The 12,927-nt window shown below is 49.8% G+C and overlaps 1 protein-coding gene across 6 annotated transcripts in view; it reads left to right on the top strand.

Moving 5' to 3' along the window:
• Window positions 1-12,927, top strand: part of OSBPL10 (oxysterol binding protein like 10) — a 383,779-nt gene that overhangs the window by 340,699 nt on the left and 30,153 nt on the right. For 5 of the 6 annotated variants that reach the window (XM_061196454.1, XM_061196459.1, XM_061196460.1 and 2 more), the window contains one exon: window positions 9,776-9,925. The exons of the other annotated variant lie outside the window; for it this stretch is intronic. In XM_061196454.1, coding sequence (XP_061052437.1) covers window positions 9,776-9,925 — 150 coding nt within the window. The remainder of the gene's footprint in view (window positions 1-9,775; window positions 9,926-12,927) is intronic. 6 annotated transcript variants of the gene reach the window in all.

Raw genomic sequence — 12,927 nt, 5'->3', positions numbered from 1 at the left:
TTTCCAAGGGAGTGAGTCTAGTCCTAAGGTCAAAGCCACATACAGTCTGGGCTGAGCCAAACCTCCCTGTCACGTCACTCTGGTTGGAAGGGCCCCACCTTTCTCTGCCGCTCTAAGCGCTGCTCCTTGGTGAGACTCAGGCCAGAGTCTGGCTCTGCACACATCACCTTCCTTCTGGCCTTGTTTGACTTTGCATCATGTGTCCTTTTATTTTTTTTTAATTTTAAAATAACAGCTTTATTGAGATATAATTCACGTGCCATGTCAATTCACCCATTTGAAGTGTGCCATCCCATGGATTTGAGGATGCTCCCAGCTATGTACCACCAGCACCACAGTCAGCTTTAGGATATTTTCATCACCCCAAAAAGAACCTTACTTCTTAGCTGTCACCTCAAATCCCCCCGTCCTTCCATCCCCCACCAACCACTAATGTACTCTCTATCCCTGTAGATTGGCCTGTTCTGGGCATCTCATATAAGTGGGATCATGTCATATGTGGTCTTCTGTGACTGGCTGGCCTTCTCATTTTAAATCTGGATTTTGTCCTTGCATGCTCCAGTTTTCCCAATTTTTCTTTAGTTTTATTCATTCAGTCCTTACAATTTTTTTTTTTTAAACTGAGCAGCTATTATAAAACCAGGCTTTGTATTGGGATTCTAGAAATGAAAGCCTGAGTAGGACAGGCTTCCCATCATCACGGAGCTCTGAGTTGGGGGAGCTGACAACCCCTTGGCTGTCGGTCTCCCCTCCTGAGCTCCCGGCTGATGTTGCTGCTGGGTCAGGGCATTCTTCCTCCCAGGTCCTGGAGGAGGCTTCCTAATCCACATCGACCCAGAGCCCTAAGCAGCCAGCCCCGATCATCAGTGTTCCTGTACCAAAAGAGGGCTGACGGTCCTGCTGCGACGGGAAAGCAGATAGATGGGCAGTTGCATAAACACAGTTGGGTAAGTGCCGAGCTGGGCTCGGACGGGTGCTTAGGGATTCCTGGTTAGGATGCAGGCATCGCCTCTGCCCCCGTGAAGCATGGCTGAACTAAGTCTCGAATGATGAATTGGGAACTTACCAGTCCCACCCAGGGCTGGAGAAAGAAAGGTCCTCCAACAGATCCCCGCTGGTTGAATGCAGAGACTGTGGCTTAAGACCGCATCCTTCTGTCTTCAGTATCTCATGCGGTGCTTTGAGTTCGAGGCGGCTGGTGCAATGGTAACTCGTTCAGGCCTGGTGACTGCTTACCCTTCAGCCCACCCCAAGAAGGAGGGGGGGTCCTTTTATGTCTTAAACCACCACTTTTCCTCTTATCAGAGGCCAGGAGGGCTAGGATGGGTCTCAGGGAATTTCTTCCCTACCTTTTCCTGGGTAGCCTTGGATGGCAGGCACCCCCGTCCTGTCACTCCGTGCAGACCACAGCAGGTCTCCTGAGGCCAAGGGATGGCCTGCACTCTCCGATTCACTGTCCTGGCTACTGTGTGTTTGTCCCATGTGGTTCCCGGATCTGCATGTGACTCTAGGCTGAGATTTGTTGGAGGGTGGATTTCTATGAATCCCTTCCTGCTGCAGCCCCAGGTCCAGGAAGTGATGCTACCTCGTGGTCAGGGCCATGGACTATTTGGGGGGCCTGGACCTTTGCAGCCCCAGAACCCTCGGTGTCATCATTACTGGGGAGGGCCTGGGAGACAGCATGGGAGGCATCCTGCAGCTTCCAGAAGGATGCTGCCGGGATGGGAACGAGCACAAGCAGGGGTGGTGGGCACTTCAGCTGTGGTTTCTAGATCCCCGTGGCCGCAGGTCCACCACGTGCCCATGAGGATGCTGCAGCCTCACGAGAGCAGCAGGCTTTTGCTCAGTGTTCCCTCTGCACCCACTTCCCGTGCCCTGACTTCCCCGGGCCTCTCAGCAGCCCTTCAGGGGGTGGGTGGTACCATCTCCACTTCACAGGTGAGGAGACAGCCTGCCAGGTGGAAGGTGGCAGATTCAGGATTTATGTCCAGGGCCGTCTCTCTGCAGCCACCGCGCAGAGCTCTCCCTGGATGCTCTGCTGCCTTGCAGAGCTGTGGTGATGCATCCTCTTTCTTCTCCTTCTCGTGACCTTTATCCCCATCCTCAGGGGCTTTCTGTGAGTTGGGAAGCGTGACCCGTGCTGCTGGTGCCACCCAGGACTAGGGCACGGTGGGCGTGCCCCTTCACCCCGCAGAGCTTTGCTGAGCCCTTGGCCCGGCTGTGAATTCAGTGCTGGGCTGGGCTGGAAAGGGCTGGACTTTTGCTGATGGAGAAAAGGTCATAAAGCACTGGATGCGGCGCTGGCACTTTGCTTGACCCACCACGCTGGCACCCTCCCCTTGATTCCCGGTGCCCACATGCCTGGGCCAGGGGTCCCGCTGATGTGCTTCCAAAACCTCAACTGCAAAATAATCACCTCCCCCTTTGTTTGCTGCTGCTGCTTCCTTTTTCCTTTGCGGTGCTTTCTTGAGGTTTCCTTTGCTCCTTCGCAATTCCTTTCTTTTCTGCTTTCATTTAAAATGATTTTCAAGTAGACACACGGATGCTGGAAAAGGGCTGGCGATTCTCCTCCCTCTGAATGCTTACCTCATGTGTCTTGAAAGGAACGCTTTTTGAATATTCTTGGTGTGATGTTCCCGATGACCTTGGCTGATGATGAATGTACCCCCCACCCCACCCCCCTCCCCGGAAGCAACTTCCTTCTCCCTTCCAGGATGTGTTTGATTTAAAATTAACCTTTCTGCAGGTCGGCCCCTTTGCTCAGGACGAGCATCTGTCCTTGCAGTCTGTGAGAGCCAAGTGTGGTAAATGTGTATGTATGTGTGGGTAGAGCCAGAAAGCCAGCGCGTCCACTGGGAGGCGGCAGAAGAATTATGATGGCAGTGGCAGCCAACTCAGTGCCCCCCAGATGGCAGCTGGGACCAGCAGGCAGCGTGGACATGCTTGTACTTGAACTTGTCAAGGATAAGAGCCAACTTCTCCGTCAGGTCCCCCCCCACCCCGCCACAGTGGCCTCATTGTACCTACCTCCAAATGGCCAGATAAGGTCCCCTAACTAAGGGAGTGGCCTCCGAGGCACAGTCGGTGGCCTGGCTTTGATGTGGCTCCACAGAGAGGATGGTACATGTGAGGAGCCTTCAGCTGCCGCCCTGCATCAGGGCCGAGGGGCGTCAGCCGGACCAGACACCATCCGAAGACGTGTCCGACGGCAGCCCTCTGGCATGACTTGTGACCAGAGACAAGCATCCATCCGTTCCGACCGAGAGCCCTTCCACCAAGCAAGGATGGCCTACTTTTGGGGAATTAGAGACACGCACAAGAGAGACTCATCTGGAGGAGAAACCCCGCCTGTGCTGAGCGTGGGGAGAACAGTAGGTCCCCGGGAGCAACCAGTGCACGTTCAGAGGACAAACTTCACGTCTGTGTCTGTCCTCGGGAGATAATTGTTCCAAGTGCGTGGTAGGGAGGGCCGTGCACTTGACAGTCATGGGGTAGATGTTTCCTATTGGGGAATGAGGGCCAGAAATTACTGGTGGAATTTGCTGGACGGCTGGCTGTCTTTGGGGGCTCCAGGCTCTGCTGATGCTATTGATTTGAGCCCCAAGTTGGACTGGGTCCTCGGATCCAGCTGTGCCAGTTCTTGTGACCTTGGGCTGTCAGGCGGGGCTTCTTAGGATTTACTGATAAAATGTTATTGATATGAAGATGCGCTCTGAGGACCAAGTAGTGGTTGTGATAACTTGGTTAAATACACTGTGAATACTGAGATGAAAAAATGACTAGAAATTAAAGAGGCAGTAATACCGTTATCATTAGAACCAAAAAAAAAATTGGTTTGGTTGTTGGTCCCTGGGTACTTGTACCTCTTAGACACTCAGACCCTCTTGCTTTTCTTCCAGTATTCACTGCATTTCCTTTTTTTTGGTCCCCTTGGTCTGTCTCCATGTACCCACCCTCCCAGTCTCTCTGACCCCCTAAGCTCTGTCCATGTTTCATGTTCCTATTTTTCCTAAAACCTCTTATTCTCTGGAAGACCAGCTTCTCTTGACTTTTATCCCCTAGTGAGCAAAAGCAGGCTCGCCCTGGTGGCCGTGATTGCATGTCATTGCATGTTCTGTGTAGTTGTGGGCTTGAGAAGCGCGTCGCCTAGGAGGACACGTCATTTCCTGGTTACTCTTCTGCCTGCTGCTGTGATACAGGCATTGCTCTCATTTGAGGGTGTCTGAGGGTGGTGATGCTCTGGGTCTTCTTCCCCACTGCCCACCTTTCGCTGGCCCCCAGAATACCAGAGAGTCTTCTTGACATGGCTGGGTTCCCCCCTTTTCCTGTAAGGACGATATCTGGGCTACGTTGGGTTCTTGCATTCAATGCCAAGGTTCTTTGGGATGGCTCAGCCCAGCCGTGCCTCCACGCCAAGGTACCAGCGTGTGGGGAGAGATGCCAGGCTTTTAAAAACGATTGAGGTGAAGTGTGTCCGCTGCCAGAGGAGAACATTCATTCTCTAGCTGGCTTTGTATCTTGGTCAGGGAGAATTTCAGGAGAGGGGTGGCTAACTTGAGCTCAGTGGATTATGTTTTTCTGTTGAAGACGTTGTTTAGTTAAGAATACCTCTTCCAGGATGCTTATTTACCTGGCGGAAGATGGCTATAGGAGTCCATCCTGATCCTTGCTGGAGGAGACCCCTCACGCCTGCATGTCTGGGTTTTCAGGGCTCTTTGTGGAGCTGCTTCCCACCCAACAGTGAAAAGGCTCTTTGGAAGGCTGGGTAATGCACAGGCCTCTCTCTAATGCCTTGAGTCTCAGGGTTCAGCCCTTTAAGACATTAGGTTAAAGAGGATGTTAGTACAATAGATCCAGCTGCTTATACTGGCCCCAGCTGTCTGAGGGCCAGGTCTTGGTTAAGAAAGAAGGAGAGATCGTTGTGAAGAGAGACGTACACCATCTGAGGAGGGGAAAATAGGAGCGAGGCCTGGGAAGCGGGGGTGGATTTGGGAGCGTGGGGTGGAGTGAGGCCTCCGACAGGGAATTGAATGGACTCTAAAGATAAATGTCTGTTTCCTGGGTTTTTTTTTCTGGAACTGACTCCAACTGTAATTAAATCACATATGTGTATTGACTAAAAGAGGTTGGAATTTCAGTCTTGCTTGGAATTTGCATTTATATTAAAGAATTAAAATTTTGTGCAAAAGAAGAGATGCTAACAAAGTTCAGTGTCTCCCCTACACCGGTGTCCCCCTTGACAAGACTGCTGGACCCACATAAACCTAACTCAAGTCACGGTGTTGCTTCTGGCTTTGGTCCTCGGCCCGTGGAGTAGCTGCCCCCTATCAGATAAGGAGTAGAGGTTGGTGATGAGGCAGGGACACGTCTGCAGGTGCTGGGACCATCTTTGATTCTACCACTTCCCACCCTGGGAGCCCATCTCTCTTTCATGACCCTTCAGACCTTGAGACCCTGCAGACCTTGCGAGGCCTGAGGTCAGCCCCGGGCAGATACCCTTCTAAGAATCCAAGGAGAGCAGGACCCTCTCTCCATAAAATGCCCAGACACACAATTTGTATATGAAATGTCAAGGGTATGGGTAGGTATCTTAACGAGTGTCCACGGGGCCCAGGTTAAGAATCCTTGCTTTAGGGCCCAGGTCACTGCTGAGCTACCAGGGTTGCCCCTGGACCCCAGCTGCCAGGTGGCCTTTTCCTGTCCATCACCTTTGCTTGTCCGTCCCCCCCATTTGCTAACAAGGCAAGAGTCACTGGATTGTTGTAGCACCCCATGTCCTGCGGTACTCATGTGGTAGAAAGACTGAGTCATAATTTTTTGTTTTGATTAAAAACCTCTTTTTTCCAAAGCCCGCTTCTCTTTACAACATATTCTCATTCCATTTTATCTTCAAGTTTGCGTCCATTTTTACGGTTCGGGCTGGCTCATTTGCAAAGCTCTCTGGGGCACGGCAGTATTTAAAGATTCTTCTTGCTTGAGTCTTAGGAACTTTCTCAGCCTTATAAAGCCATTTCTTATTTTCAGTTTTCTTCTGAGGTGGAGAAAGACCGTTCTGCCACCTTTGGTCACCTCGGGACGGTTGCCATCACTTTACAAGCAGAAATCCATTGGTATTGGAGGGTGTGGGCATACAGGGGTACCCAGGAGAGGGGCAGAACTTGATGAGCGGGAGGGTCAGGATGTGATGAGCACGTGGGCCCGACTGTGGAAAGCAGACTTGGATCCACTGACCGTTACCGTTGTTGTGGATTTCACATCAGAACAGCAGAATCTGCAAACCCTGGACCCTAAAAGGGAAGGTGTTCTGTCTTTAAAACTCCATCAAAGCCTGGTTCTTCAAAATCTCCATTTCTCGGAGCCCCTGCTAACCATGGGTGCTTTGCGGGTGCCCACTGATTGGTGTTTACACGGCCAGTTGACCTCCTACAGACCGACATGCCCTGTTGGGGACCCCTACCCTCCATCCACGTGCCCCCATTTTGGACCCACACCAGAGGGTGGTCTCACCTTCTGCATATGGACTTGAGTTCCAGTGTGGGTGGAATTGGGGGTGTCCTCTAAGATGTTCACTGACAACGTGATGAATGAAACCAGCTTTTTTTAAAAACCCTGATTATTTACTCAAGGTTGGATAAGAGAATTTTTGCAAGTTTTCCGAAGCTGCAGGAGACAGAAATGTTGCTGGATCCTCGTTTAAGCTTAGGGCACCGTTTGCTAAGGGTCGGTGCCAGTGAGGGTATGTGTGTCAGGCTCCCCATGGCCTTTCCTCCCTTGGCCGGACTTCAGGGCCCCCAGGAGCTCTGGCCGCCAGTCGCCCTGGAGTGAGTCGGCTTCTGAGGCCTGTGCACTAGCCTTAATTCTCCTTGCTGGAGCCAGTGTCCCTGACGGCATCACCCGACACAGGAAATGTGATGTTGATTCAAGTGGGACAAGCTGGAGAGGTGTGCACAGTAATGTATGTTCTTCGTATGATGTGGCAGGATCTTGCAGAAGGCTTCTTGGCTCCTGGATGTCAGGGACCAGCTGGGTTTGGTTTCCAAGGAAGGCAGAGAGCAGGAGAGGTGTGGTCCCTGTGGTCTGTAAGCATCTCCCTGCGAGTGTGGCAGTGGGTGGGAGGGGTGCACTGGCTTGTGGGCAGATGGGAAAATCACACTTTCAGAAGAAAGAACAATTCTTCACTTCATAAAACTTACTTGAGCTGTTGATTTGTTTAGTTTACAATCAGTGCTTTGTGAGAGCAACTAATTTCAAGCAGGAACAATTGCACTCCAGATGGAGCTCCTTTTCTCTCTCTTTTTATTTTTTGGTTTTTGTTTTTAATTTTTATTTTATATTGGGTATAGTTGATTAACAATGTTGTGTTAGTTTCAGGTGTAAAGTGATTCAGTTATACACATACATGTATCTGTTCTTTTTCAGATTCTTTTCCCATGGAGCTCCCTTTCTTGTTGAGATGTATAAGGACCTTGAAAGCTACGCCCACCCCCTTAAGTGCAGGATGGTAGCGTGATTTGCTTTTGATTGTCCTTTTTCCTTCCACACAAGATACCCAGGCCTTGCCCTCTCCTGCCCCGCTGCCCCGGGTGGAGGGGATGTCGCTAATATAGGTGACCACCCAGCAGGTCACTGCAAAGGAAGTAGCAGCTCCATCACCTTGGCATTGAAGGGAGTGTGTCTGAGCTCTCTGGCTTTGGTGGCAACTGACGGGAAATGCAAACTCACAGTGAATGGAGACAGCCACCCTTTAAAACTTGCCTGGGGCTTCCCTGGTGGCTCAGTGGTTGAGAATCTGCCTGCTAATGCAGGGGACACGGGTTCGAGCCCTGGTCTGGGAAGATCCCACATGCCGCGGAGCAACTGGGCCCATGAGCCACAACTACTGAGCCTGTGCGTCTGGAGCCTGTGCCCCGCAACGGGAGGGGCCGCGATAGTGAAAGGCCCGCGCACCACGATGAAGAGCGGCCCCCGCACTGCGATGAAGAGTGGCCCCCACTTGCCGCAACTAGAGAAAGCCCTCACGCGAAAACTAAGAGACCCAACACAGCCAAAAATAAATAAATAAATAAATAAATAAATAAATAAATAAATAAAGTAGCTATTAAAAAAAAAAAAAAACTTGCCTGAAACCCAGAGGAGGGGGAAGGAGCAGGGAAGGTCAGGAGGGCAGGTATATGGGAGGGTGGCCCTGCTTTAGCCCGTCAGACTCGTAACCACAGTGACCTTGGCCGCCATGGGCACTGCAACACAGGAGCTGAAGCCGGAGGAGAGGTAGGGGGCTTCCGGGCATTGACAGCAAGTGCTGGTTCCTGTTCCTCTGTCTCTGATTTCCCAGTGTGGAATCAGGGTGGCCCATGGCCCCAGACTCCCCCCTCTGGTTAGTCTTCTCTGGACCATGGTGGGGGTCAGGGGCCCTCAGTTATTTCAGTATATCTAGCAAAGCACCTTTCCAATGATGTCACATAGCACACATGACATGGGTCTAGGGAACCAGGCACGTGATGGAAACTTGACTTGTGGCTGGAGGAAAGCCCCATGGCCTTCGGAATAACTTGAGCAGTATGTCTATGGTAAATGTCCTTTTCAACTGAAATTTTAAAAATGCTACCCCAGTGGAAAGAGCACCATATTTCCTCTGGAGTGTTAGTGAGGAAGGACCAGCTCTCGTGTATGTGAGGTCGGACAATTATAAACACCTTGATAGCTAAATAACTTTTGTGTTTTGGAAGTAGATGAGATGGTTCTGTCTAATGAGATTGAAAATCATTAGTTTTTGCTTGGATATTTGGGCAAGTCTGTATCCTTTTATTTTAAAATGTTTGGGCTCCCGTGTTTCTGTATGTTAAGTTTATTATGTCTGACCAGTCAACAGTAATTAGAAACAATTATGTAGTGTTTTGAGTACAGTGCTTTTGCTGACATAGAAACAAGTACTATGAGAACATACATAAATGAAAAATGGTGAATAGGATTATTTCTTTCAACAGAATTGTGAGGACAGCTGTAATTGTAGCCAGAGTTCTTGGTAGTTAGGTATTAGAAAATTATGCGCTCAGCAATCCACCTTGCATATTTTATTAACTTGCCTGCTTTCTCTGTAATTTGGAAAACTGGAATCAAGCAATTGAATGAATAAAACTTGCATCAAGGAAAGTGCAGGGTCTGTTAGCCAGGTTGAAGCTTAGCATTATTATAAAATTTCGGACTTTTTCTTTACATTTTCATTTTTGTTTCCCTCCATAAATTAATGCCAGCACTGAGCCTTTTTTTTTTTTTTTTTAAACACTTGCTGTAGTAATATTCACTAATGGGAATAGAAATAATTTCACAGTAAATTTTCCCATAAATAAGGTAATGTCAGTTTCAGGGGTGTCTGACTTTTGCTTCTAAACAGAGAAATTTACATTAGCTATAGTGCCCTGGGTTGTACAAGTTAACAGGAGAATATTATTTGGGAACAGCCAAGGTGAAGGGACTCACACTTGAATATTATAGTTAGTTTCTTAGAGGGCAGGAAGCTTTCTTGTCGGGGGAGGTGCTTAGGCTAGAAGGTTCACTCACAGGTGAGGGGGAAGATGAAAGGGCTCCTGAGGTGCTTAAAGATGGGGCCTGCACCCCAAACATTGTCTTCTGCCCCACGGCCGGGAGGACCAGTTTATGGAGAAACTCTATCTGGGCAGGCTTGGGCTCTCTGCCCTTGCTAAGCACATGGGATCGTTGCTGTGCTTCTCACTTCTCAGGACCAAGCTGGTGATTTTTACTGATGATCTCGTTTTAGCCAAACTCAGGCCCCGAATTGGTTTTGTCAGAAGATGAGAAAAGTGACACTGAAGATCAGGAAGAGACAGAAGTGGGCGTCATGGAGGATCAGCGCAGTGTAATCCTTCACCTCATTTCTCAGCTCAAACTTGGAATGGATCTGACCAAGGTAGGTGGGCGTGTCCCCTGGGGCTTGTGGCCAGTCGTCTGGGTGCCTTCTGTCCCTCACAGGCTTTCCCACTCGGGAGATTGGGGATGCAGAGTGGGGAAAGGTCAGAGCTGCGGTCAAGTATGGATGTTCCAGGGATTATTGGAAAGGATATTTTATGTGAACGATCATCCCCAGAGCATGAGCCTTGCATTTGCTTCTCTGGAGGAGCTGCGATGCTTCAAGGTCAAGGAAAGCACACAAGATGATAAGGACAATTCAAGATGGGATTTCTTTGTCTCCTGCTGTGTCCTAGAGAGGATTAAAGGTGACCTAGAGAGATGGACGTGGCACGTTGGCCACAGAGAGAAAACAGAAGGAAGGAAATGGTGTGGGCAAGAGTGAGGTCGCCTCCACCCCCCCCCCCGCCCCCCGCCCCGCCTCTGGGCACCTGGCCACCTCCTGTTGCTGGCTGTCATTGGCCTTAACCCCATTGATGATCCAGACCTCACTGCCCACGTGGAGAGCTGTGTGCCTGCTGGTTGGCAGACGCGCAATAACTCTTGTTGGTGCTGCGCCCATCCCGGGAAACCTCGTTGAGAGGACCCAGCATCCTCCATGCTGATGGCTGGGCGATGGCCCCCGTGGAGCCTCCCCCGCCTCCGGGCAGTGGCTTCATTCTGGAGGCGAGAGGGAAGGCCGCTCTGCGTGCAGCTGAGAGACGTGGGGGCATCGGGAGCGTTGTGGGTGGTGGGAGATGCCTGGACTCGGCTGTCCAGCCCACCTGGGTTCCCTTGCCTGTCCTGATGCTGATGCCGAAAGCTCGGCTTCTTTGCACCGGTGCCGAATCGAATCTTGGAGACAGAGTTTTGGGTGAAGTAGAAAAGAATAGCTTTATTGCTTTGCCAGGCAAAGGGGGACACAGTGAGCTCCTGCCCCTCAAAACTGTGTGTCCCAAACCAGGAGGTAAGGAGTTCAAGGGTTGGGTTGCTGATAAGGATCAGGGTGTGTGAAGGGCCTGCACTCCTCCAATCTGGCCTCAGGTGGTCTTCTCTGGAATGAAGAATGCTAACATTTTCCATTTGTTGGGGGTTATCTTTCTGCAGAAGAGCTCAAGCATATTGTTATGTGTATCCCTTGAGGCGGAACCAGGACCCTGCCCCAAGGCTGCACTATTGTTTCCTGGCTGCTCCTCTCTTGTCTCTGCATTCCCTCCCTTCCCTGATTAACAACTGTTTGAAGGGCTTCCATGCCTGGGAGCCCCACAGGGTCCTGCTCAGTTTCGGTAGGTGCATCGTGATTAGGAGGGAGGGACGTGACCATGGGGAGGGTGTGCTGGGAATGAAAGTTCTGGATCCGGAAGGCCTACTTGAAATGGTTGGAGCCCCTGAAGGCGCAGCCTGGGGAAACTGCCTTGAGGGTCGTGGGCTTGTTTGGCTGCAGGGAAGGGGCTGGATTCCAGAAGGCCAGACCAGCGAGAGGGAGGGGGCGGGTGAGACAGGCTCTTTGAAGAGGAAGGTGACAACAGGGAGCCTCAGAGGGGACAGAAAAGCCTTTTCTTGGGGACGTTCTTATGGGTTTGATCATGAGGGAATCTGACATCCTGGGAACCTGCACTACTTTCCATGGGATTGGGGGCCCATGCTGGGCAGTGTGACCTGGAAGGTTCCCTTGTCTCCCCTTTCCCTGCCCTCTGCTCGGGGGCTCCACACACCAAGCTGACATCCTGCTGCCTTCCCTTAATTTCTGTCTCCTGGCCGTGTAATTTGCATCCTTTTTGCTAGAAGAATCGTTGAAGTGCTTGCCTTTTAAAAAGCCCGCTCTCTGATTCCTGTGGATGGTGTAGACCACTCAGACGGATCTTTGAGTGAAGACCTGGGGGCTGGAATCTGGGCCGTGACATCACTAATTTGACCCCAAACCATGTTTCCAAACTCTGGTTCACAGCCCGTTTTGTGGGTTGTAAAACCAATTTAGTGGGTCAGATGATCATTTCTAAAAAATGAAATAAAATACATTAGAAAATACCAGAGTATACAGCAGGTGAAACTTTTTAGTTCTGTTGACACGTGTGTACTGGGTCACCATGTGAAACATATTTGCATCGTGGATCATATTCTATAATTCAATGTAGACTCCTGAGTGATACAGGAGAGAGACTGTCAGAGTATAACCGAAGTTGCCCAGGTCAGATGTGGAGAAACCCAACAGCACTGAGGGGACTGTATGATGGCAGGTGGAGTGTCTCAGAGACATCACCTTCTGGCTCCTGTGTTTTATTTTTTATTTTTTTTATTTGGCTGTGCCGCACGGCATGTGGGATCTTAGTTCCCTGACCGGGGATCAAATCCATGCCCCCTGCAGTGAAAGCTCGGAGTCCTAACCACTGGACCGCCAGGGAAGTCCCTCTTGTTTTAAAATATGGAAATCATGAGAAGTGTACATCGCCTTTTCCTAAAAGAGCAAACGTGTTTATCCAACAGTCAGCTATCAGAAAGAAAAACTTTTCTAATCTATTGTTTATTAACTTATTTACTGGGAAGAAGCTGTTATTCAGAAATCAAGGGAACATTTGACAAGCTGAAATACTTGTGAAAGGAAGAGGGAAACCTTTTATTGTCCCATGAGGCTTCTGGGCTTTTGTTGCCCTGCCCTGTAAAAATGTTGATGAAATTGTATGTTTCCTTTTTTTAAAAAAATTTTATTGAAGTATAGTTGACTTACAATGCTGTGTTACTTTCTGCTGTACAGCAAAGTGATTCAGTTATACATACATATATATTCTTTTTCTTATTCTTTTCCATTACGGTTTATCATAGGATATTGGATATAGTTCCCTGTGCTATACAGTAGGACCTTGTTGTTTATCCATCCTATATGTAATAGTTTCCATCTGCTAATCCCAAACTCCACCTCCATCCCTCTCCCACCCCCTTCCCTTTGGCAACCACAAGTCTGTTCTCTATGTCTCTGAGTCTGTTTTGTTTCATAGATATGTTCATTTGTGTCGTATTTTAGATTCC

This window comes from Eubalaena glacialis, chromosome 7 (assembly GCF_028564815.1).
Source record: "Eubalaena glacialis isolate mEubGla1 chromosome 7, mEubGla1.1.hap2.+ XY, whole genome shotgun sequence".
Classification (NCBI taxonomy): domain Eukaryota; kingdom Metazoa; phylum Chordata; class Mammalia; order Artiodactyla; family Balaenidae; genus Eubalaena; species Eubalaena glacialis.
This window is presented reverse-complemented; position numbering and strand designations above follow the sequence as displayed.